The 26,264-nt window shown below is 42.9% G+C and overlaps 1 protein-coding gene across 2 annotated transcripts in view; it reads left to right on the top strand.

Moving 5' to 3' along the window:
• Nucleotides 1–26,264, top strand: part of SPON1 (spondin 1) — a 595,298-nt gene that overhangs the window by 171,712 nt on the left and 397,322 nt on the right. For both annotated transcript variants that reach the window (XM_054971838.1, XM_054971839.1), the window contains exons 5-6: nucleotides 3,387–3,509; nucleotides 14,723–14,871. In XM_054971838.1, the coding sequence (XP_054827813.1) occupies nucleotides 3,387–3,509; nucleotides 14,723–14,871 (272 nt within the window). The remainder of the gene's footprint in view (nucleotides 1–3,386; nucleotides 3,510–14,722; nucleotides 14,872–26,264) is intronic.

Raw genomic sequence — 26,264 nt, forward strand, 5'->3', positions numbered from 1 at the left:
TGGAGACTGCCTGCAATGAAAACCATGTGCAAGTCCTTCCCTCATACTGTACAGCTGAGGCTTTAGAAGCCTGAAGGGCCTTTTTGCCTGGCTGGCCAGGGTAAAACCATTACATTGATGGCTCCAACCTGGGGCTGCGGAACTCACCCAGACAGGTCAAGGCAGTGGTCCAGGGGTAACCCCCTGGCTTGACCTGTACCACTAGTTGGCCCTTGCCATATTTAATGGTTGATCTTATATTTAAAAAGTGGTCCTTTAGTTCCAAACCTTGTGTCTGCCTCTTCATTCCAACTTGGGGGGGGGGGGAGCACCACAACATGATGGTGGTAATGATGATTTGAAGTAGAGAAATGGCAGATAGGGGTAGGTTAAGCATCCCCTTCCAACTGTTATTTCTTCATTATGAACTTTCTATTCCTTCGGAAAGTTTACTATTTTAAAAAAGGAACTGAGGCATTGAAACATGTTTGTGTGTAATGTATAGGTAATTCCTACAATCTGTGTTATGTGGATAATATAAAAAAATAATGTAAGCAAGTGTTCTTACAATAAACCTTGCATGCATCTAGACCAGGCATTTGGATCCTGCTCACTTTTGTTACTACCATTGCTACAAGTCATAGAATCATGGAGTTGGAAGGGGTCTTACAGACAATCTATTCCAACCCCCTGACTAATGCAGGAACAGCCTAATGCATCCCCAACAAGTATTCATCCAGCTGCTCCTTGAAGACTGCCAATGAAAGGGAACCCACCACATCCCTAGAAAGCCAATGCCACAGTTGGATTATTGTTAATGTGAAGAAGATTTTCTTAATGTTCAGCCGGTACCTTCCATTCTGTAGTTTAAACACATTATTGTAAGTCATCCTCTGTTGCCAACAGAAACAGCTCCCTTCCCTCCTCTAAGTGACAGCCTTTTAAATACTTAAAGAGAGCAATCAGGGACCACGGCTTCCCTCAACCTTCTTTTCTCCAAACTGAACATTCCCAGGTCCCTCAGTCTTTCCCCCACAGGACTTGGTCTCCAAACCCCTGATCATCCTGATTGCTCTCCTCTATACCCGTTCCAATTTGTCAATATCTTTTTTGAAGTGAGGCTTCCCGAACTGCACTCAATACTCCAGTTAGGGCCTGACAAACACAGTATATAGTGAAATAACAACATCCTGTGATTTGGATGTTATGCCTTTGTTAATATACCTCAAGATTGTGTTCACCCTTTTCACCACTGTATCACACTGACTGCTCATATTTAGCTTCCTATCCACCTAGATCTCAAGATCATGTGTACACACACTGCTACCCAGAAATGTATCCTTCATCCAATATGCATGTTTTGCATTTTGTTACCCAGGTGGAGAACCAAGCCCTTATCCATGTTAAATCACACCTTATTCAAATCTATCAACTTTCCCAGTATGTTCATATCTCGTTTAATTCCGACCCTGTCTCCAAGGGAGTTTGCTCCTCCTCCCAGTTTGGTGTCATCTGCAAATTTAATGAGTAATCAGCTTGTTAAAGCATCTTTTGGAACACTGAATCAAATCCAGGAAAATAATAGAAATGAATCCCTCCTCCCAAAAAGTTTGTATTTCATTTTGGTTTGTACCTTCCAGCAGCAAAGAGGCACTGGGCTCACTTGTTTTCCTGAACAGAGCCAATCAGATTTCCAAAGGAGAGAGACCTTATTATGTCAATTAACTCTGTTGGTGGGAAGGAGGAATGAGACCAATGTGCACTGCATGAGTACATCTTTTCACCCTTCTACCCCATAGCTACCCGAGAAATGGGTCTCCCTCCTTGCCAAACCAGTCCTCACAAGGGGAGACCTCTCCCCTCCCCTCCTATCATCTTTGGATTGAATATTGAATAACATGGGGCTTACCTCTGAGTAGACTTCTTTAGGATTGCTTCTATAGTCTTTCAAGGCTCTCTCTTTTCTGAGTCAATTGGCAAATATGCACCACTCCTCCCTTTCAAAAATAATCCTGTCTGCCCCCAGAGCGAAAGGAAAACTTAGATTTGTTTGGGTGGCAGGCAGGGGAGGAAATTCCAGCAATCATTCTGCTTGCCTGCTTGCCTGCACTTGGGCGATGGAGAAGATTGGCAGTGAGAATGCCCCATTTTGCAGCAGAATGCTGAACATCAAAAGAAGTGATTTGTATTCACCCCTCATTGTGGGAACAAAGCCCAAGGAAACATGAAACCAACATGCAACAGCAGAATGCAAAAGTAATGTTAACGCACTAGAAAAAAAGAAAAAAGTAAACAGGAAACAGGAAAGTTTTTAATGTTGCTGGACTGCACTTGGTGGAATGCTCTCCTACTTGGGAATGCCCTGCTACTCCACCCACCAAGACTTGACTTCTACAGGTCCGTTGTTTTGTGTATGTGTTATTGTGCTTGAGAAAAAAACTCTGTAGATCAATAGTTTAGACTAGGAGGTGACTAATAGTTGGTGCTGTTTTTGGTTAGGCAGAAAAACAGCTGCTCCAGAGCCTCATTTTCTTGCCACTACCTTTTGAAAAGAACAGTATGTGTTTGCGCATGTGTGGCCAAAATGCATGAACTAGACCAAAATGGAAAAAAAAAATTAAAGATCAGTTCCGAGCTGCAGTGGCACAGCCAGAACAAACAAATAATGGAACAGAATGATTCTGGAACCCCCAGAACCAAAAAAGAAATGGAAACTTTCTGGGTGTTATAACTTATACCCCTATTGAATATCTCAAAATATCATTGGATCTTGGGAAATTGTTAGAAATGCTTACCAAGTTCTTCCAACCTGAATTTCATACATAAATTATTCTAGATCAACAATGATGTGCTATTAATCTGTATTTCTTCCTTTTTTATTTCTGGATTTGTTTAAATAACTTTACACATGAAGCTTGCTGTAGTTTTCAGTTTGCACCATTTTTGCAGGTTACTGATGCTCCTCTGTAGATATGTACATTGATTAAATCACAGCACAAAATGTGATTGCATGATTCTTTTTTGTATTGTGATTTAATAAATGCATATGCATGCTGAGATCAAATAAGTGCTGATAAACATGAGTGCATTGATTATAATGGAAGAAATGTCTAAACTGAAAAATGACAAACAGTACATTCACCAATGTCAAAATCAGTTTTAAAAAGTATCTAATTTAAATTAGAAGTTGAGTAAAATCAAGGCAGAGAGCACAGTAACAGGAAAAATGGGAGAAATCTGATTAGCCCAACAAATAATTATAAAATCATACTAGAGGTTTTTCAGATAAACTGAAGAGAAACTCAAACTACAGTACTTTAAATGCCAAAATTTTGTTCTAACTTCTTGCTTACATAGTGTTTTGATTCAAATACAACAAAACAATGGCTTCTATTCTTTCTTTGTAGACTCAGCTTTGGAAGGTGTGACTGATAAGCCAATCTTAGACTGCTGTGCCTGTGGAACTGCTAAATATAGGCTTACCTTTTATGGAAACTGGTCAGAGAAGACACACCCAAAAGATTATCCACGTGAGTATTTTTTAATTATATTCTCCTCTCATGCTGTCTCTCAGACAGTTTACAATTCCTTTGTGTTAGAATTTTGAACATGTTCAAAAGTATGGTTCAATCTAGATGATATTCAGTCAAAAATAACAGAAAAATTAATTATTTCAGCAGCATCTTGATATATCAGCTATCCTTTATGTTCTTTCTGCTCACATAGGAAAAAGGATTTCATAATGCAATGCTTTTATTGTAATTTAAAAATGTGTTGCACAATTTTAAAAATAATTCTATATGGGATCTAAGAATCATGATCTTTATGGATGTAATGTTTCAAATCCACCTGGAGTTCAGCAAGAGCAAAAATGGTTATTATTGTTGTTATTGTTAATATTCTTGAGTAGAGGTGGGCATGGTCTGGAAAACAGGCCTAATTTTGACAAAGTCTGGGCTGGTTCATGGTTCATGAACACAGAGTTCGTGGGACTCACATTTTCATGAATTTTGATCCATTTGGGCTGGTCCATGGTCCATGAGTCCAGACATACTGGCACTGATCTATCAATTCCTTAGGCAATGGAGGGGATGTCTGCAGGCCTTTTGCAGCCCTTAAAAACTTGATAGGCTGCTCTGCCTGCCATGCAGAAAGCTCCTATTCTGCAAAGGAGGGGTGGATGTTCTGCAGCCAATCTTAGCCCTCAAAACCTTGATCAGAGCTCTGCCTGCCAAGCAGAGAGGTCCCATTCTCTATGTGAACAAGGAGCAAAAATTAATTCCCTAGGTAACAGCTGGGAATGTGTCTCTGAGGTGAGTGAGGGGGCTCTTCCTCCACCCCTTTCTGTTTGATTTTGCCTCATTGCAACTTTTTGGTGCTGCTAGCCAATGCAAGTCAATTGGCATTTGTGACTCATAGTATCTACTGGAAGTTTCCTGGGAGTGGCCACTTTGTGGGTCTGTAACTCGGACATCCAAAATGCAATCTTGACCAAACTTGGAGAGTGGCTGGAGGAGAGGCTGCTGAAGATTCTCTGTGCATCTGACGAAGAGAACTGTGATTCTCGAAAGCTTATGCTACAATAAAGTTGGTTAGTCTTAAAGGTGCTACTGGACTCTTTTTGATTCTGTGAGTTTGGGCTCTCTGGGTGTGATGGGGCAGAGCCAGGGCTGCCAGAAGTGACAAGTCATGGACCAATGATCTGGTCTGTTAACCAGGATGGTCTGTGAAAAGTTCGTGGGCTGTGGTTCATGAAAATTGATGGACCATGGGCCAGTAGTCTGTGGGGTCTTCCCAGTCCATGCTCACCTTGAGTATCAAACACATAACTCTAATATCACCATAGCAAACAGTAAACTGGATAGTCCTTGTATGGATGACAAAAGCAGCACATTGGAACTACCCATAGACAAGGTAGCAACTCTAGTCCACAGATATACGGAAAAGATGCCTTTGCAAAGTAAATGAAAGTGGAAGAAAAGAGTGATTTAGGAGCATGGAGAGCTGAGAGCAGCTAAGGGAAAATGGGGAGATTTGAAATTTTAGAAAATCCTGGAATGATTTGGGGGTACATGTTTCCAAATTGTTTATCCTATACCCTCTCATGATTGTCTACAGTCTCCAACTTGTCCATTTAATTCCTCTTGTTGGCTAGTCTCCTGTTTGGGTGAGGAGCACTCAGATACACTCGCCAGGGTTGCTGGATTGAGGTGAATTACAGAGAATTTCTGAATAAATGTGCATAGAAACCAGAGTTCTTTCCACTCTATTGTAGTTTGCTCATTTTGTTTGAACTTGCTTTTTGAATCTCACGTTTGATCTTTAAATATTAGCTTCACGGCAGTCACAAAGAAGCCAAGCAAACATTCTCTTTACACTTTGGTAATATGCCGTCCATTGTGTGATCTTTATTAAAGGTTTTGTGTATCATTTTATTTTCTAATATTACTGGAGTTGCATTTGATGAGCAAACAGAACTTTGTATCAGTTGTTATTCGATACTGTCTACAGAGATTTTTGTCTGAAATTTTATTAAATTGAACATTGCTTATTTCAGATATAGAGATGTGCACAAATAAGAGATTTATATAAAAGAACTCCTATAATAAAAGGGCTTATATTGGCATATTAAAATGTGTGGTTTGAATTTGTGATTGCAAAGCACATTAACTTGGCTTGGTATTCTCAGAATTACAGTGAGGGTATTTGATATAGTTGAGGTAGGAGGACATTTGATATAGGGTATTTGTCTGGTTTATGGTCTCGGACTGTTGCTTATGTTAAAAAATCATACAGATTGATGATGTTGCATTGTTACTGCTCTGGCACTTTTCTTAATTATGTTGATTCCTTTCTTTACAAGGTTTTTGTTGGACTAATACTTTAAATATTTATTTTAGGAGTGTGAGGGCAATAATAATTGTGCTGACACAAATGAGTATATCTGGGTACATTCCCATGCTAGTTTATGTGAAGAAATGTCAGCTTGGTATGTGTGTCAAGTTCCACTAGAATTATCCAATATTTATTTATTTATTTATTTATTTATTTATTTATTTATTTATTTATTTATTTATTTATTTATTTATTTATTTATTTATTTATTTATATTTGAACTGACCAAACCTAAATCATCTCCAGAGCATCTTCACAGTAAAAAAGATTTTTAAGCGGAGGTATTGGTGGTGGGGAGGGCCTAATCCACCATCATCTGGCCAGGGGGGCTCCACCTAGCACCGCCCATATGCCTGGTGGAACAGCTCTGTCTTGCAGGCCTGGCAAAAAGATAACATCTTGCCGGGCCTTGGTCTCATTAGACAGAATGTTCCACCAGGCTGGGGCCGGAACCGAGAAGGCCCTGGCCATGGTCGATGTCAGGTGGGCCTCCCTGGGACCACAGGACCTTTAGCAGCTTTCTCACTGGAGCAGGAGAGTCCTCTGGGGTTCATATGGGAAGAGGTGGTCCCACAGATATGCCAGTCCCAGTCCGCATTGGACTTTATAGGTTAATACCAAAACCTTGAACCCGATTTGGTACTCCACCGGTAGCCAGTGCAGCTGATGCAGTGCCGGCATTATATGCTCATGCACTGGTAAACCTGTGATGACACACACCGCCGCATTCTGCACCAGCTGTAACTGCCGGATCAGGTTCAGGGGAAGCCCTGCACAGAGCGCGTTACAGTAGTCTAACCTAGAGGTGACCGTTGCCTTGACCACTGTAGTCAAGTCACGGGATGAGAGATAGGGGACGAGCTGCCTGGCCTGTTGAAGATAGAAAAATGAGGACCCGGCAACTAGACATGGGCACAATCAGAATTACGGTCTGAAAATTGCCCCAATTTTGGAGTTTGCACCATCGGGACCGGGCTGATCAGTTCCGTCCACGGCTCCTGGTTCAGCGGTCGGGTGGGGCGCTCTAGCGGGTCTTGATCGGATCGATCGGTTTATGTTTGGGATTGCAGTCTGCAGACAGTCCGGTGCCAGCCATCTGTTCCCGAGGGAACGGAGCCCCGTGGAAATGGAGCCTGGGGAATGCCGGAGCTGTTTGCCCTCCTTCTGTCACCCTGGAAACGCGAATGGAAGTCCAGCTTTCCTTGATCAGCAGGGCTTCCTTCCAACCATGGAGCAGCCAGAAAAGCGTGCGCCCGTCTTGTCCAATTGGGAGAAGAGAAGGGAGGGCGGGGGAAGAGGGTGTTCTTCTGTAGCCATGGGCACTCGAATCTCATCCCTGCAGAGCCTGAGAGGCAGCTCTTACGGCCAAACACAGCCCTCCTGCGTAGCAGACCCAGGCTTTATAAATAGCTATGTGCTGCGCAACAAAGTTTCACTTTCCGCTCGCGGGTGGAGTGGGACAGAGGCGAGCTCTCGCTTGCCGCTTTTGGAGAGAGAAAGTGCAAGAGAGAGAGAGAGGGAGCTTTAGCTTTGGGCTTCAGCGGATAGGGAATTAGGGAATAGGGAGCTATCTCCTCTGGTTCCAGGGCTGCCGCCTAGCTCTGGGGCCAAGCTCAGTGGGCACCTCGGCTGAGGGCTCAGGTCTGGGGGGGAGTGTTGCAGCTGAGATTGGGCTCTATTCCTATTCTCTCTCTCTGCTTCCAGGGCTGCTGTCTAGCTCTGGGGCCAAGCTCAGTTGGCAACTCCTTGGCTGAGGGCTCAACACAGTATTACACACTCTAGTGCCTGGTCACTCTGGTCTGGGGGAGTGTTGGTGGTGGGGTGCCCTCCTGCGTCGGTCTTCCCGATTCCCGATTCTGTATCAGAAATGGGTCTTGATCAGCGAGGTTCGGGTACCTGGGTTCGGCGCTGCCGCGGAATCATGATCAGCTAAATCGGGATTATTTTTTGGATCGTGCCCATGTCTACTGGCAACTGTCATGATCTGGTCCTCCATTGTCAAGGAGGCATCCAAGATCACCCCCAGGCTCCTGACTCTCAGGGCTGGTGTAAGCACCGCCCCATTGAGTGCAGGAAGCCAGGGTCGCGAATCCACATTTCTGCGACTCAGGTACAGGATCTCCGTCTTTGCAGGGTTTAACTTCAGCTGATTTTGTCTCAATCATCCAGCCACTGCTTCAAAAGCATGCTCCAGGACATCTGGGGCAGATCCAGGCCAGCCGTCCATCAACAGATATAGCTGGGTGTCAAGCCCAAAACTCCGCAACAATTGGATGAGGGGGCGCATATAGATGTTAAATAGTAGTGGGGACAGTATCGCCCCCTGCGGCACACCACATACTAGTGGCCAATGGGACAATAATTTATCCCCTCGCATCACCCTCTGTCCCCAACCGTGAAGAAAGGAGAGAAGCCACTGTAGTACTGTCCCCTAAATTCCCACATTGGTGAGGCGGTGGGTCAAAAGATCACAATCGACTGTATCAAATGCCACTGAAAGATCTAATAAAATCAGCAGTGCTGATCCACCTCAATCCAGGTGTCTGTGAAGATCATGTGTGAGGGCGACCAGCAATGTCTCCACCCCCCAGACTGGAAGGGATCCAGGGCCGAGGTCTTCTTCAGGAAATTCTGCAGTTGGTTCTCTGCCGCCCACTCAATCACCTTACTCAGAAATGGAAGGTTTGAGACTAGACATGGGCATGAACAGGAAAAAACAAACGCTGATTGTTGTTCGTTACCGTTGATGAACATGAAAAAATGAACAGTAACGAACATGTCTTGTTAACGAACATGTTTGTTGTTTGTTGTTCACGGGGGCCAGAATGCCCCCCTTCAGACTTAGAGAGCCCATATTCACAGGGCTCATATTCCATCCCCCTGACCTGGAACAGAACTACCCTGTAGCCCGGTATCAAGGTTGGCACCTTTTCTGGGGTGCCAGTTCTTGGCCTGGGGCAGCGGAGGTCTTCTGGCTGCCACTAGTGGGCAATGATGCCAAGGTAGCCATGATGGCAGCCACTCTAAAGGTCTGCCATAAAGTGTATGGTACGGCCTTTGGCAGCCTACAGCTCCCTGATCACCATGTCTCGTGCACACTGGTAGAGGGCAGGCAGGACTCAACAGCCAATGGTGCACCATGATGGCATGGGGAACCATGGGGCGAAATGCTGAAGCAGCCTGCGGAAGCCCATGCCCTCCACGACGGACAGGGGGAATCTTTGTAGGGCAATCGTCTCTGCCATGACGCGAATGCCCTTCCTCCTGAGCCCTCAATCTCACCTTTTTCAGGTGCACTGTCCCCGACCCTGAGGGAACAACCTCCACAAGAGCAGCCTGCCTGAATGTTCCGCTCCCACCAGCATCACCCTCAGGGCAAGGCTTCTTGCTTAGGGTGGATTCTGGTGGCCCTCCCACTGATCCCTGGTTGGAAGAGCTGGTAGCCCTCTCCCCCCCCCCGAAAGTTTTGCTGGGCAAGGACGGAGACCACAGGTTCAGGTGGTGCGTCTTCAGGTGCCTACTCAGCACCATCGATGACAGGTGCTTCGGGTCATTTCCCCTGTGCACCAGGGCATCACAGGCACGGCACTGCATGACACAGGTGTTATACGGAAGGGCTCAAAAGTGCTTCCATATGGTGAGGTTGAAACATGGCCCACTAACTGTTCTAGGGGAAGGAGGACGAAGAGTTACAGGTCACGCTGCAGAGCTTGCACCGGAAGACGGAGTGAGGGGTGGACTGCAGGCAGGGACAGCAACAGGAGTTTGAGATGGGGACAGAATGGATGTTTCATCGAAACCTAACCATTCCTCTACAGATCCCTTGCCCTCCTCCTCCTCCTCCTCTTCAAAAAGTTTAAAGAGATCCTCTTGCCCCAGCGGCAAGACCACTTTGGCCTCCTGCACAGCCCCCACAGGAGTATCTTTGGGAGCAGGAGTTTCTGCTGCCCCCAAGTCCCGCCCAGTACTGCTTCCTGAGAGGCAAGCAGGACAATCTTTGCACTTCCCCCCACAACCAACCTTGACCCCTGGCCGAAGCATCATTGTGCCAGCAAACAAGAATTAAGGAGGGGGAAAAAGGAGAGAACACTGTGACCCCTCAGCCAAGGCTCCCACAGAACTTGGGCCCAGGGCCTGGCAGCAGCCCTGGAACCAGAGGGAGGGGATAGAGCCCTAGCCCTCCCAGATACCTGACCAGATCAGGCACTAATAATAATCAGTGAGCCCTCAGCTGAGATTCCCACAGAGCTTGGCCCCAGGGCCGGACAGCAGCCCTGGAACCAGAGGGAGGGGCTAGAGCCCTAGCCCATCACTCCCAGATACCTCACCAGATCAGGCACTAATATTAATCAGTGTGAGCCCTCAGCAGAGGTGCCCACTGAGCTTGGCCCCAGGGCCTGGCAGCAGCCCTGGAACCAGAGGAGATAGATCCCTATTCCCTATCCCTCCACACACAAAAAAAGTTCAGGCTCCAATGCACTCTCTCTGTCTCTTTCTCAAAATGTTAGCAACTGCTCTCTCCCACTCCACTGCCTGCTGAAACTGAAAGTGAGAGCTTGGAGCATGCTTCCTTTTATAACCAGAGGTCCCATAGAGCAACACCGGAGGTCTGTGGTTGGCAGTCAGAACTGCCTAACAGGGTTTGCCGGGATGAGATTGGAGTTCTCATGGCTACAGAACACCCCCTCCCCCTCCCTCCCCCCGGTCTTTGCTCCCATGTAACCAATTTGGAGCTCCATACTTGGAAGGAAGACCCTACCCATCAAGCTAAGTTGGTCTTAGATTGGGATTTCCAGGGCAACAGAAGGAGTGCAAACAGAGTTCAGGCAGTCACTGTCTCTGTTGCCAAGGGAATTGATTGAAGGCGCCTGACTGTCTGGCTTCACAAAGAGTGGATGAATGCATGAATGAGGCTTGCAACAACCACTTGTTCATTTAAAATTGCGCCTCACAAACAGCTTGCTCGTGTACAGCCGATAGCGCTGTTTGTGGCTTTTTTTCATTTGTAATGCTGTTTGTGCCCACCTCTGTTCGAGACCAGGCAGTAACTGAGCAGGTCGGCTGGATCCAACGATGGTTTCTTTAAAAGAGGCCTCACCATAGCCTCCTTAAGTGCTCTGGGAAAAATCAGAAGTGTTAGAAGAAAATAATACCAATCCGGATTGTGCCATATTTGTTTGAACATAATATAATCAATTACCTGTTTTATCCATTAAAAGACATGGAGTTTTAGTTGGGAAACTAGGGGAATACAGCCAGGGAGAAACATTTAAACCTATTGTGGGGGCCTGAGCCCAGAAGGGTGGTTCCATGCTGAGAACCACAGCCTCCAGAGATGGCCTTGAATATAAATATCACATTTAGAAAACCCTGTCATACGCTCTGGAAAGCCTGTTCAAATAAATGAGATGCATGCAGTTCCACTTTTTACCTTTTCTTCGTTTGAAGCAGAAGTAGCACACAGGTACTCAAGATTCATACTAAGTTTACTGAATGAAGCCTCAAGGGGCACGCCATTTCAGTTCAATAGTTGTCTGCTAGCATGGTCCTGTAGATTTTTAACACACTTGTCTTACTAGTCAGTGTGTTTAGCACAGCTGATTATCACCAGGACAAGTTTGTTTATTTATTTTAAATATTTCTAAGGCCAGACTTCTAGCACAGCTGGAATCCAGTGTGGCAATATATAAAAAAAACCCATTCAGTAAAATGGCCTAACATACTACTATCCACAGAAGAGCCCATTAAAAAACCCTGCTCAGTTTTCCCCAAAAGCCCTTCTCAAAAACTTTGTTTGACAACCCCTCTGGAAAGCCAACCTAGTAGGATCTTTTCTTATCACTTCTGGAAGCTGTTCCAAAGTAAAGGGGCAAAAACTGAAAATTCCCATGTTCAGGTGGCAACAGAACACACCTTATCTAGGGAACTGATGGCAAGAGTATCCTGTTGAAAGTAATAGAGTAGCCACATGGGTAGACTTGAGAATATGCAGTCTTTAACGTATCAGTGTCTCAACATGTGATTTACAGAATTCAACTCAGCCACCCTGGTTCCCTGCTAGGCTGGATATTACTGTCTTATTGGATACAACACACTTGATGACGTATCACAGAGATGTCATCAGAATGAAGGAGATAAGATTATTGTATATTTAATACAATGAAATATTCTAAGGAAATGCATCATCATCATAATTAATAAGTAATTTACTATCAAATAAATGATTGCTTCCAGGTAGTGGCTAGAGATCTCTTGGAGGCACAACTGATCTCTGGGTCACAGAGATCAGTTTCCCTGAAGAAAATAGCTGCTTTGGGGGTGTATTCTATGACATTATACCCTACTCAGGTCTCTCCTCTTTTCAAGACCTGTCCTGTCCAGGTTCCACATCCCAAATCTCCAGAAATTTTGCAACCTGGAGCTGGCAACTGTAGTATGAGCTGGGTGATTAAAGGCTGGGCTTTCCTTATGGAAACTGTGTGCAGCAAAAATAGGATTTGGAAATGTTTTTAAACACTTCTCAGATAGTAGTTTATGTGGGAAAAATCATTATCTGGAACACCTCCATCTGGAAATAGAATGGTTACAAACAAACATACATTTGTCACAGGATAAATGACGTAATTTTAAAGCACTTTGTAAAGTTAAAAGCTATCCAAGTGATAAATAATAATACAGAGATCAAGATAATTTTTGTCCAGCTGTCAGGTAGTAAGAGAAGGATGATGTGTTATTAAACTTTATGAGTGTAATATAAAACACACTGGAAAGTGTAACCATTTTTCTTGATATTCCTGCATTCCTGTGCAACTTCATCTAATAAATATGTACATTTTTGCAGCTTAATGCAATAGCACCACGAATTATTCTCTTTGCTTTGTTGTCAGCCAGAAACCATTTTTCTGCCTGTAGAGGGTATAATTTTGAAGAAAAAAAAAACCCTGCAGTTTTTGTTGAATTTTTTTAATGGAATTTTTTTAAAAAAAACTTTAAAAACAGCTCACCTTTCCCTTGGCCTGAGAGCATTAATATTACTAGCTTATAAATAAAATGCAAGCACTTAAACTAGGTGTTGATGTCTCCTTCTAAGTTACTTACAAAGTTTTATTTACTAGTTCGTCAGCTAAAGTGCACTTTAATGCAAATCTAATTTTTAAGTTCTTCTCTTGTCAGTATCCAGAATATAGTTCTAAAATAAGACACGCACGAGACTTTAAATAATAAAATGCAGCCTTGAATGCAGCAGAATCATTTATTAGATGACATAGACGGTAGTTTGGAGTGCATCTTCACTTACTGCTCTTGAAAAATCTTCCCAGTAGTGTATTTTGTCTTGGTTGCACAGGCATTGAGTTGCAAAACATTTTGCTTGCTTAAAGCTTTAGTACTTCATATGCCAGCTTTGGAGTAACTTTTACTGAAATCAGTGGGATTTATCACAAGCAAAACTGTGAAACATCATGCTCAGATCTTAAGTATACAAGAAGTATATTGCATTGAACTCAATGGGATTGGCTTAAGCACAACATTAGGAATGTCGATGGTTGTTGTGGGTTTTCCGGGCTGTATTGCCGTGGTCTTGGCATTGTAGTTCCTGACGTTTCGCCAGCAGCTGTGGCTGGCATCTTCAGAGGTGTAGCACCAAAAGACAGACACTGAGAGATCTCTGTCTTTTGGTGCTACACCTCTGAAGATGCCAGCCACAGCTGCTGGCGAATCGTCAGGAACTACAATGCCAAGACCACGGCAATACAGCCCGGAAAACCCACAACAACCATCGTTCTCCGGCCGTGAAAGCCTTCGACAATACATTAGGAATGTCCTCAAGAGAAATTAATGATAACTTTGGAAGTGAGATTTAAGGAGGAATTATTACCATGGTTGTGATGTTCAAGAAGGAAAATCACTGATTTTGGAATCATGTTGGTGTGTCTTTTTGTGCTCGAGTTTTGGGACCATTATTTTCAATGGGCTGGGGAATGCATTAGAAGGTCTGAGATTCAGCTGCCACCATGTAATTGAGCCATAGGGGAGGCTGTGCGGGCGGGGGGCTTGAAGACAGAAGGGCAGACAAAAGTGGGTAGGATGCATGAAAAGAGGGAGAGGCTATGGGTGTGACCAGGGAAGGGAAAGAGGACATAGTGGGGGAGGTAAGAGGGCATGGTGGGGGAAGTTCTTGCAGGTCCCCCATTTGTATTTTCTAATATTCAAGTGTGACCACATCTGCACATATTTAATTCTGTGGATTGGGACACATTGACAAAAAGGATATTTTCCTCCAAACTTGGCAACTGGGCAGGCTGGCAAGGGTGGGAAGAGAACCTGCAAGTGCCACCACTACCTCCTGTGGCTCTCTGCCCTCCCACTTGTTGCTGATGCTTGCTGCATCAGTACCACCCCCTGCACCCAGCATGGCTCCCCCCCCTCACACACACTGTCTGCTACCATCTCAAGGTCTGGCACAGCTCCCAGCATTTCTACTTCTGCCCTTTGGGCCCAGGGTGGCTCCCTGTCCCCCTGTTGCTGTTGCTGCCCCCTGCAACCAGCGTGGCTCCCTGCCACCTCTGCCAACCACAGGCCCAGTGTAGCTCCCTGCCCTCCCATCATCACTTCCCCCACCCCCAAGGTCTAACAGAGTTCTCTGCTCCCTACTGCCACCACTGCCACTGCTGGGCCAACAAATTCCATATGGATCCCCACTTGTATATATATATATATGAATGTATGTATTTTTAAAGCTTGTTTTATTGTCTTGTTTTTTCATTGCATTAGGAGCTTAGGTGTGTGGAAAGGTGGCATAAAACTGTTTTAAATACAATAAATAAACAATAGACTGTCTTTTTTAAAGGGCGAGCCAACCACTGGTCTGCAATCATTGGTGGATCTCATTCAAAGAACTATGTACTCTGGGAATATGGTGGTTATGCAAGTGAAGGAGTCAAGCAGGTTGCTGAGCTGGGATCTCCAGTAAAAATGGAAGAAGAAATTCGGCAACAGGTAACAGAAGTCTCCATGTTTGTTCTAGTACCTTAACAAAATTAGAGATTTACTTGAAAATGATTTTATCATTGGATGTTCAGTAAAGGCCATGTTTCAACTCTTGTCTTTCTTAATGAGGCATCGAACTACAGACTTTATGTAGCTTTGACTTAGGACTGTTCTCACTGCATACATGACAAGTATTTTTCTCAAATCAATATTAATATAATATGTAAACTGTCTGCAACATCTGCAAAATATACACCTAGCAATCACTGTGGTCTGTGAGTTATCACAATTTAAAACTTCAGAGATTAAAGAAGAGGCAAGTTCTTTAATTCCAACAAAAGGTGCAGTGGCTGTGTTCCAGGAGCAGGTCTCAAATAAAGTCAGTTTTAATTCTTCTCATTATAGGTCGGAAAATCAAACCACAATTTTTGCCATGTCCCCCTGAAGGGAGTTCCCAGCGGGAGATTGGCAATGGGTTTGCCAGCCTCGGTTTTCCCCATTCCGACCTATAATGAGAAGAATTAAAATTGGATTCAAAATTGCAGAAGTGGATTCTCTAAGTGTACATTAATTTGGCTTCATAGGAACACGTGTGAACTTTGGGTCTGTTTGGACACCGTCCCTTCTTTGAAAATACTGCACAGACCTCCCCTGTTTTTTTGTTTCCTCAGATAAAGTCAGCCCAAGACAACTGACATCCCTAAACTTTTATTTTGTAATTCTCTTAGTAAAGCATTACATCAGAGGCCCATAACCTTTTTAAGCCTGCAAGCACCTTTGGAATTCGGTATTAAGGGGATAAAGATTTCTGATTCCTATCCAGTTTGCAGCTTCCCTTTTGGTGTCTGTTACAGTGTAGTAAATTTCCACCAATTCAGGGTGGAAACAAATAAAAATATAAACACATGAAAACCCACAAAGAGGGAGAAGGACTAATAAGAGTTAGTGCAAGAGCACAAAACAAAAAGTCTTTTCCAGCAGGCAGAACACAACAATAGAGGGAGACAGATGAATCTCCCTGGGGAGGGAGTTCCAAAGTTTCAGCATCACAACTTTGATGGCTTTCTCAGGTTGTCAGTCACCTGCTCTCCCACTGGGTTCATGTATATTTTAAAAATAATGGAGGACGAGATGGAAGCTTATGGAACTCTGTAGGCCAGAAGCCAAGAAGGGACCAAGCAGCCCCAGCAGCTTCTATGCAGATTTCTTTCAAGAGATGGGGAATAATTTAACAATAGCATTTTTCCTTTTATAATTTGAATGCCATTATTATGATGATCTAATTAATAATGCTGTTTATATCTATAACACAATATAATGCTATGCTGTGGTATGCTGCGGTGATGAACAGATACCTTGTTTTAATGTGAGGAACTGAGGAATTCTCAAATGTACAGAGATCTAATGGAAAGCCCAACTGGGGAGTGATTATTATAATTTTTGATTTTTTAATGATTATTTTAAACCCTTTGGTAGGGCATTTAAAGGTACTAGGTGATAGAAATTCCAGGGTCTCTTATATGCCTATATCAAACTTGCTTTTTCTGGCTAAGGCAGTAGTGGGTAGTTCTAGACACATGGATGAAATACATTATTTACATCCTTTTCAATTCAGTTTCAGCTATCTTAGTCAATGTGACCTTTGTTGGGAAAGTGTGACTCTTTCTATTCTCTTGGATATCTTATCATGTTTTGATATCAACCACCATAGTATCCTTCTGGGGTAACCTGCCCAGAAATAAGAGGCACTATGTTGCAGTGGCAATGCTTCTATCTTGAGAAATTTCTGGAAGTGGTGCTGAGAAATGACTGTTCGTAGGAATTTTCTTGTGGCCCTCACAGGGATGATGATGATGATATCGTTCTTGAATGACTAAATGAATTGAGAGAGCCTTGTGATTTCCAAGTTCTTCCCAGAATATGTAAACACCTTCTTTTCTCTTGAAAACCTTAGAAATGTTTTGCCTTGTGTGAATGTTGGAGCTGAACAGAGGCTCAGATCATTTATGATTAGGCTAACACTCTTCTTTGTGTGGTGGAACAGTAGGGATGTGCCTGTATTCTCCATCACATGTGTAACATAAGAAGGACTATAGCTGTACCCATTAGCTTTCTCTTTTTGTCCAAGGCTTGGAAACCTGGTTCATGTGGTACAGATTGGGTTTAAGCTACAGGCAGCACATGGCTCTAAAAAGGCAAAACATCAGTACATAAATTGTAATGTCCTCTTTATAGCCCAACAGGAATATAATTTCTCCCATCTTTAAAGAAAACTACCTGTAGAAGACATTAAGAAATCATTCAGTAAACCATGCAAAAATTTAAAAAGATGAAAAATCAGCTCAGAGACATGGCAAAATGATGAGATTTATATGGCAATTGAAGGCAGTGCTTGACCCTCCAGGGCTAAATTCTAGTACTTGATATGCATACATAGCTCTTGTTATCTTCAGGCAGACTTCTGTCTGTGATTCAAGTGGCAGAATTTTGTACCTGGGAGTTATTCCCTTAGGCTATACTAAAGTTCTGTGCTAAATTCCTGAGCTAACACTCTAAGGCATGAATTTAAATGGTTTTTAAATGTTTTAATTTTTTTTTCATCTATCAAATGTGAAATAAATGAATAATTGAATTCCCTTTGTTTTACCCTAGTCTGTTTAGCTAAGCTGAAAAATTTCATGTGTCCATAAGGTAAAGTTGGCCATTACAGAGAGATCAGTATGTCATATGCCACTCCTTTAATTTCCATAGATGTATTATGGGTGCTATGTCAGAACTAGACATGTCAAATCAAAAACAGCACCCCTGCATTGTCCCTTTCATTCTCCTCTAGTATAGTCTAAAAAACGCAAATGTGTCACATGATGACACTATGTTCAGAGTTTTCCTGCCTCTCATTCACGTTATTATTGTCACTTGCAGAGCTTGTGAAACTTAGAGAGCAATGATATTTAGTGCAATCCTAAGAACACTTTCCTGGGAGTAAGCCCACTGAACTAACCTGAGTAGGATTCTGAGGAATTAACAACAACAACAATGTGCTTATATCGGTATATATCTGGACAAATTAGTGCCACACTCATAGTGCTGAACAAAGTCAGTGTTATTATTATCCCCAAAGTACAGCTGGCAAGGTGGGGCTGAGAGGAGTGGCTTACCCAAGGCCCCCTGCAGAGTTCATGACAGTAGTGGGAGTCAAACTAGCAGAGTGCTGTTTCATATCCCAGCCACTTAACCACTATGCTACAGCAGCTCACATAGGATGACCTACATAGGATTGTTCTTATGATGTAGGAGTGTGCACATCAAAAATGTTCAGATCTGGATTTCTGGGAAGACATGTATTTTGTTGTCTCCATGTTTCCAGACCCTCCTTACCATTTCAGGATTTTTGTGGCCTTGAAAATTCCAGGTCATTTTTCCAGTCCCTTCCCACTCATCTGCCCCCTCCTGGCCCCGGGGCAGCAGAAGCAGGAAGGGAGAAAGAGGAAGTTGGTCCCAACAGCTGATAATGGTGCAGACAGAGGCCTGGTCTACTGGCCATGGGCAATAACAAGACAATTGTGACCTATTGGTTGTAAAGGTCAGGTCTACCATAGGAAATAAAAGGTCCATTCTATCTTATGTGCAGAATTGGCCCTCTAATACCCATAGGAAATAATATGCCCCCCCATCTACCTAGCTGACCTCCAATGTACTCAACTGTCAGCTATTAGTATCAGCTGTAAGGCTTCTAGTCTCTTTAAATTTTAAAGGGTCAGAGATCCTACCTAATAGCTGTTTGGTGGGGCAGCTTCCTCTATCTCCCTCATTACTCCTGTGCCTCCCAAAAACAATCCTCAAATTTTGGGAGATAAATTTTTGTCATTTGGGACTGTTTGAGGTCATTGCAGATATCCCAAAGTTGACCCAAAACAACTGATTTTGAGTTTCGTTTCAGCTAAGGTATATCCAAATACATACTACAGAAACAAAGAAATGGAAGGGTACCAAGGGGCATCTAGTCCAACCGCTGCACAATGCAGGAAATTCACAGCTACTTCCCCCTCCCCACTGTCCTCTTTGCCCAGAGGACAGCAAAAAACCTCCAGGATCCCTGGCCAATCTAGCCTGGAAGAAATTTCCTTCTTGATCACAAAGTGGTGATCCTGGGCATATAAGAAGGGGCCACAAGAGCCTAGCACTGGCTCAACCATTCCTGCCCTCCTTCTTCTGAAATGCCTAAATTCATATTTAGTCATAGAAGGTAAGGTAAAGGTAAAGGCGAGCACTGAGTCATTACTGACCCATGGGGGGACGTTGCATCACGACGTTTTCTTGCCAGACATTTTGTTATGGGGTGGTTTGCCATTGCCTTCCCCAGTCATCTACACTTTATCCCCAGGAAACTGGGTACTCATTTTACTGACCTCGGAAGGATGGAAGGCTGAGTCAACCTTGAGCCGGCTATTTGAACCCGGCTTCTGCCAGGATCGAACTCAAGTCATGAGCAGAGCTTGGGCTGCAGTGCTGCAGCTTACCACTCTGCACCATCTCAAATAAGGACAGTCTACCACCTCCAAAGGAAACCTGAGAAACCACTCTGTCAGAAAGTTTAACCAAAACCTCTTTTCACTTAATTATAACCTGTTGTTTCTGGTCTGACCCCTTGGGGCAACATAAAATAATTCTGTGTGACAAGCCCTTCAAATACTTGAAGATAGCTATCATATCTCTTTGTAGAAAAAAAATGGAAATAGTGCAAGGGAAGAGTCTTTAATGTTTATATAACCCCTACACATTTTGCAACAGTTTTGTCCGTGTGTGTGTGTGTGTGTGTGTGTGTGTGTGTCTTCCAACTTCCATTTAGTATCATTCCTATGTGCACACTATAGCAAAGTCATCTCTCTTCTCCAAGCTAAACATACTCAGCTTCTTCAACCTTTCCTCATAGGACTTAGTCTACAGACCTCTCACTACTTTGTTCCATCCTTCAGACATGCTCCAGCTTGTCAATATCCTTCTTAAACTGTATTGCCCCAAACTGAAGACAGTATTCCAAGTGAGGTCTAGCCAGAACAAAGTGATACCATCATTTTGTGTGATCTGGGCACTATATTTTTGTTGATACTGGCCAAAATCCCATTTGCCTTTTTAGCTACCACATCACACTGCTGACTCATGTTCAGTGTATGGTCTATTAGGACCCCTAGATCTTTTCCACATGTACTACTGCCAAAACAAGTCTCCTTCATCCCATAAATTATGCCTTTGATTTTTCCTGTCTAAATGAAGAACTTTACATACATCTCTGTTGAAATTCATTTTGTTAGTTTTAGCCCATTTTTTCAGCCTCTCAGGATCACCTTGAATCTTGATTCTGTCTTCTACTATATTTGCCACCCCTCCCAATTCAGTATCATCTGCAAATTTAATTAGCTTTCCCCTTATTTTTTCATCCAAGTCATTTGTAAAGATGTTGAACAACACAGGGTCCAGAACAGATCCCTGAGGAAGTCCACATCTCACTCCTCTCCAAGAAGATGAGAAACCATTTACAAGTGCTCTTTGGATGTGATCTGTCAACCAGTTACAAATCCACCTACTAGCAGTAGGATCCAAATTACATTTTACTAAGTTGTCAACAAGAATATAATGCGTAACCTTATCAACAACCTTCCTGAAATCAAGATAAATTATGTTTACAGCATTCCCCTAATCCAACCAAACAGAAACTTTCTCAAAAAAGGAGGTAAGTTTAGTCTGACATGACTTGTTCTTGAGGAACCCGTGCTGCCTCTTATAGGGCCAAGCTACACATGACGAATGACACTTGAATGGCAAGTGTATTTTTCCCTGTTCACTTGCCCTCCACTCAATCCACTTGCCATTCAAGTGTCATTCGTCATGTGTAGCTTGGCCCTCAGTAATCACAACTATATTTCCTACATGTTCAAGGACTGTTTGATTTGTTCTAAACCCCTAATATTATGTCGCACATTTTGTACTACTATTTTTTCTTCCCTCATTGATTTCAATGTTATTTACAAGGAGGTCCCAAGAAGTCTTATGTTAACAGATTTTTTTCTAGCAGCAGTCATTTATCCTCTGCAATATCTAGTTCTGGCCTCTCAAAAACACTCCCAACATTCTGGGAGATAAACATACACACAGTAAAAGAGTAAAAAATATAAATTCTCAACCCTTATACATCAGATTTTCCAACTTTATTTAGTTTTTAAAGCAACTCAGTTGCCAACAAGCCTTCATTTAGGGTTTTCTCTCTCCCAGCCACCTATCTTGATGGAAGGACCAGCTCCTTTTTGCATGTTATAACAGGCCACTAAACAGAGTTTCTGGTCCTTGCCACATTGTCAACAGAGGAGATGGACTGTGCCCAGTCTAATCAGGATAACAGAGTAGAACGGTCTGTCTCATGGGGAAGCCTTACTTGTCCAAAATCTGGCCATCAGATTATTATTCAAGGACTCCCAAAGATTAATCAGTATGCATTTACATTAAAAAGGGGCCTGCCATGGTAACTTCTGAGAAACTATCTTGCCACACATTAGACTTTCCCACCAAAAGGTTTTTCTATCTTAAACTTGCCCTTAAATTGAATAATTTTAGACTTTGAATTACCCACTGAAGATTGACTGATCAGACCAAGTCTCTCCTCAGCATATCCCCTCTCACCTGAACACCTCCCTTCCTTGTTTGGAAAAAGATTATTTAAAAATTGTATTGGTTTGACTTCATATGGTTTATTTGTTACAGACAATGGGCAAGAGTAAACCAAGGCAGTTCATAAGTTAAATAAATGAATAAAAATAAAAATAATACTAATTAAGCCATAAAATCAAAAGAACAATAAGACAAGCAGCAATTAAAGGGATGCACTAAGGCAATTTTGTTATATTTTTAAACTGGCCTTTTTGCTCACATTTTGAAATAAACAAAACTGCTAACTTGCTGAAGGGCAGATATTTAAAATTCACTTGGTTTTTATACAAATCAACTTGTTCCTCTGCTTTAGATAACAGTCAGCTTCACTGCGTCAGGACCAGTCCCAGACATGAAGCTTTATCTCCTGTCTGCATGCTTTACATTTTTTACTTTGAACAACTATGTCTAAGGAAAAGTCTGTGAACTTAAAAAGTTAGAACCGGTATTTATTTTGAAACTCACTTATGTATTTAATACTCTAAAAATGTTAAAAAATGCAATAGTTTTTAAATTAATAACAATATTTGATCCCAGGTAACCCTTAATCCAGACCATGCAAACAGCTTTGCATATATTCCAGCTGATTGTGGTATGATGTGTGTCTGTGTGTGCACTCACATGTGCATGCACACAAAAGTTCTCTAAGGATGAAAAAATGTTCCCTCTTTCATTTCTTTTTCTTTTCAATAGTTATTAATGAGTTTTGTTGCCAGTTTTATAATTTCATTTATTATGTATATGCATGTTAAAGTTTTTCAGATGATTTGTACAGTATTTATACCTACAGTTTTTAAATGATTTGTATAGTATTTATACTGTACATTTATGCATATGATAGACATACAATGTTGCATAGAATTTCTTTGGGCACCAGGGGGAATTTTTTTTGCCACCTCCTGTCTCCCGTGTGAGACCTCTGATTTCCCAGAAGATCAGCATTTCAGGGGGAGTTTGTGGCTACCTCAGGAGGAAGTAAGTGAAAATTGCTTCCCCTTGAACCCATGGAAATTCTAAGTGGGACCCAGGTTAGACCACTGTTACAAAGTCTATATGTGAAGACAGTTCTCAAACTTCAGCTGGTGCAAATTTAGTGGCTATTGTACTGGTTGGAAATTGACACAATAAACTTATAATGCCAATGTTTTGTCAATTACCTTGTTTCCCAACATGGAACCCTAAATGTTTGGGGTTCAAAGTGCCTGAGACATTGTCTGAGAGATTTATGTGAAGAAATTGGAGATATAGCTAAAGCAAACATATTGCTGCTTTACTGATGAACAGATAATGTTGAGCATGCATATATGGTCCAAGGGGGAAAAAAAGATGGCATGAAAAATAATAATCAGAGGATTGACTTGCAAATGAGAAGTAACATTTTAATGAGAATTTTCAGGTCAAAGGTGTAGGGACAAGGGATTCAAAATAATCACTGTTGTGCTTCATTCTCTACAAATGCAATGCAGGCCAAGTCCTTTGAGAGCAAGGGAATATGTGCAGGCAGTGCTCTGCCCATTGAAATTAAAAGAAAAGCCTCTGCAAGTTGGAAAGGGGATAGTTCGTTGTGCACTGGAGTCACCTCGGACAGTTACAACTGAGCCATATTAATGGCATTTAAGGAGAGTGTGCTGGATTGCTGAGAGTGTGCTGATGTCATATAATAGTCATTTTCCAAACTTCTTTGAGGCATATACTTTTTGAAAATTGGAAGCTAAAGAATAAAGTATACTGAGATTGAAAGAACTACGTTTTGAAAGTATTCAAAGAAGTGTCTTAACCGCATGATATTTGGTACAGGCAAGCAGAGGACTGCAGAAAAGTCAGGATGGCTGAACAAAATGAACAGTACAAGGTATGCAAAAGGAAACACTTGGAAAAAAGAACACATGAATAACGTCTCTTTTCCAAAGTCAGGCAGGGAGCAACCCTAGGAAATGCTGATAGGATGGTGAGGCTCAGTTTACAGTTCTAGGAGGGAGAAGTTGGAGATGAAGAGGTTAAAGAAGAGCAATTAAAATGCTAGCATGACATTCAGTAGAAAAATACTGTGTTTTTAATGAGAAACATGATGTCAGAATGATAGCAGAAATCAAAATGGTTTACTGCTTCATCTCTAAAAACAGTCTTAACGCATTACAAAATTCTAACCAGGTAAATAAACACTGAATTTTTTTGAAAATTTTTACTCAGATTTTTTGAAGATGCTATAATTTGTTTATGTTCCAGTTTCTCCATAGAAATTGTGGTCTGCAAATGAGAGCCAAAACAGACGAGATGCCTGATTCGTGGAAGACACACATTAGTTTCCCGCAAGGTTCCATGAGAAGTGTAGTGAGAAAGAAACTCTGCCAGGGAGAAGAGGAAGAGAATTCCTCTTCTCCTTGGCAGATGTTCTTTCTCTAGGCATCTCGTCTAGTCCACTCAGCTCCCTCTCACCACCAGCAGCTCCCCCTGCTCCCCTAAAAGGACTCTGCAGCCAGAGGGAGCTGTGTGTGCTGGAAGCAGCGAGAGGAAGCCAATTGCACCAGTGGTGGTCAGAGGGAGCTGGCAGTGGCGGTTCATTGTCCCTCTCACTGCTGCCAGCATGATCGGCTCCCTCTGGCTGTGGAGTGGTTTAAGGGGAGCAAGGGGAGCATGCTGGCACTGGCAAAAGGGAGCCAAGTGCACAGGTGGTGGTCAGAAGGAGCTGGCAAAGGCAATTATCTTTTTGTTCTTCTAGCCGCCGCCAGCGCGTTCGGCTCCCTCTGGCTGCGCAGTGCTTTTAGGGGAGCAAGGGGATCTGGTGGTGAAGAGAGGGAGCCGAGCAGATTAGATGAGATGCCTAGAGAAAGAACCTCTGCCTGGGAGAAGAGGGAGATAATTCCATGGAACATTGTAGGAAAACTTGTGTCCTCCACACATCAGATGTCTCATCTGTTTTGGCTACGAGTTGTAATTCCAGGAGATCTCCTGGCCCCACCTGGGGGTTGGCAACCATATGCCATGGACATTTGGTTAAACACTGCTTATTTAAAAGAATGAGCAATGGGAGGGGGATATGACTTTTGAAGCCAAGCAGTAGAAAATGACACAATCAATAGTCTATAAATTGTATTTATTATTGTTTCCATGCATTGTCTGCAAACTGTATTTCAAGCTAGCATTCTAACCTTTGCAAAGAAGACTCCATTCAGCAGTCTGCTATGTAAAGTGCTTAGTTAAAATCCAGTCTGTTCGCCAGCATAGGGATATTATCAGCTTTAGCAAGTTCAGTTGAATAGCTCAATTTTGTGCTTGCTTCTCTCTTGTGCAACTCATACCAGTGACTCTTTTTTTTTGTTTCCACACAGCAATTGTTTTCAGTAAAATTCACACATTAGTAAATAAGTATAATACCTTATATTTATATTATACCTAGAAGGGCCATATAGGGGTGTGCAAAAAAAATCTGGAAATTCAGTTCTGTAATACCAAATTAGAATAAAATTTTGTAATCCCAAAATACCAAATTGATTCTGTGGTTTGGTTTAGTAATATAGAACAAATTGGGTGAAATTTGGCCATTGTTTCCTATGGGCAGGGCTTTTTTCCAGCAGGAATGCGGTGGAACGGAGCTCCGGAACCTCCTGACAGAGGGAAGTTTAGATTGCACTGAGCGGCGCAGAGGGCAATCTAAACTCCTCTCTGTCTGGAGATCAGGGGGCGGGGCCACCAGCCATGTGACCATTTTCTCCGCAGGCAACCCACTGAGTTCCACCACCTCTTTTCCCAGAAAATAAGCCCTGCCTATGGGTAACTCAATTTTAGGCTATCTGGTGAACTGGGGAGGTCACTTTTTGACCTCCCCAGGCCACTAGCTGTCCTCAAAAGACCCCCCAATTTTCATAAGGATTGGATGCTAGAGGCGAAATTTATGGACCCCCAAAGAAGGTGCCCTCAGCAACTCCCGTATTGCCTATGTGGAAAACTATCTGGAGGCTATCTAGGAGGATGAGGGTGGCATATTGCAAGAAAAATTCACCCAATTTCCAGAGGGTCTACTTCTTGCTGTCTTCTAAATAACCCCCAAGATTCAGGAAGATTGGACACCAAGGTTCAGTTCTGTGGGCCCCTGAACAAAGTGCCCTCAGCCACTCCGTTTGTTCCTATTGTGGGGGGAAAGTCCAAGGTGACTTCCACTGCAGAAACACTTGAAGCAAGGCTGCCATGGCCAAAAGCATACTCCCAAATGCAGCCTCCACCCAAGACATTCCAACAGAACCAAATTGAATCCCCCACCCACTATCCAAGTGCCCCTGGACAAGCTGCCTTACAAGCACCCTCCATTCTACCCAATTAATGGAAATTTTCCAAGCTGGTTCTCAGGGCACATATACGCGGGCACGGATGCAGCAGCTGAGTCACATTCCCAAATGCAAGCTTATCCCTTGGGAAGCATAACAGAACCAAATTGACACTCCCCCCTGAGCAGGCTGACCAGCCACTGTCCATTGTTCCCAATGATGGGAAATTTTCCAAATTCTTTCCCTGGGGAGCCCCTCCCCCCCAAAAAAGTGATGCCCTTCAACCCATGTGACCCTGTGTAGGCTGACCGGTTACTCTCCTTTGTTCCCAATGATGAGAAAGGTTTACATGCTGATTCTTGGGACACATACACACAGGGCAAGGATGCCACAGCCAAAGTGCAACAGAACCAACAGAACCAAACTAATGGCCACCTG

This window comes from Eublepharis macularius, chromosome 2 (assembly GCF_028583425.1).
Source record: "Eublepharis macularius isolate TG4126 chromosome 2, MPM_Emac_v1.0, whole genome shotgun sequence".
In the NCBI taxonomy this organism is placed as follows: domain Eukaryota; kingdom Metazoa; phylum Chordata; class Lepidosauria; order Squamata; family Eublepharidae; genus Eublepharis; species Eublepharis macularius.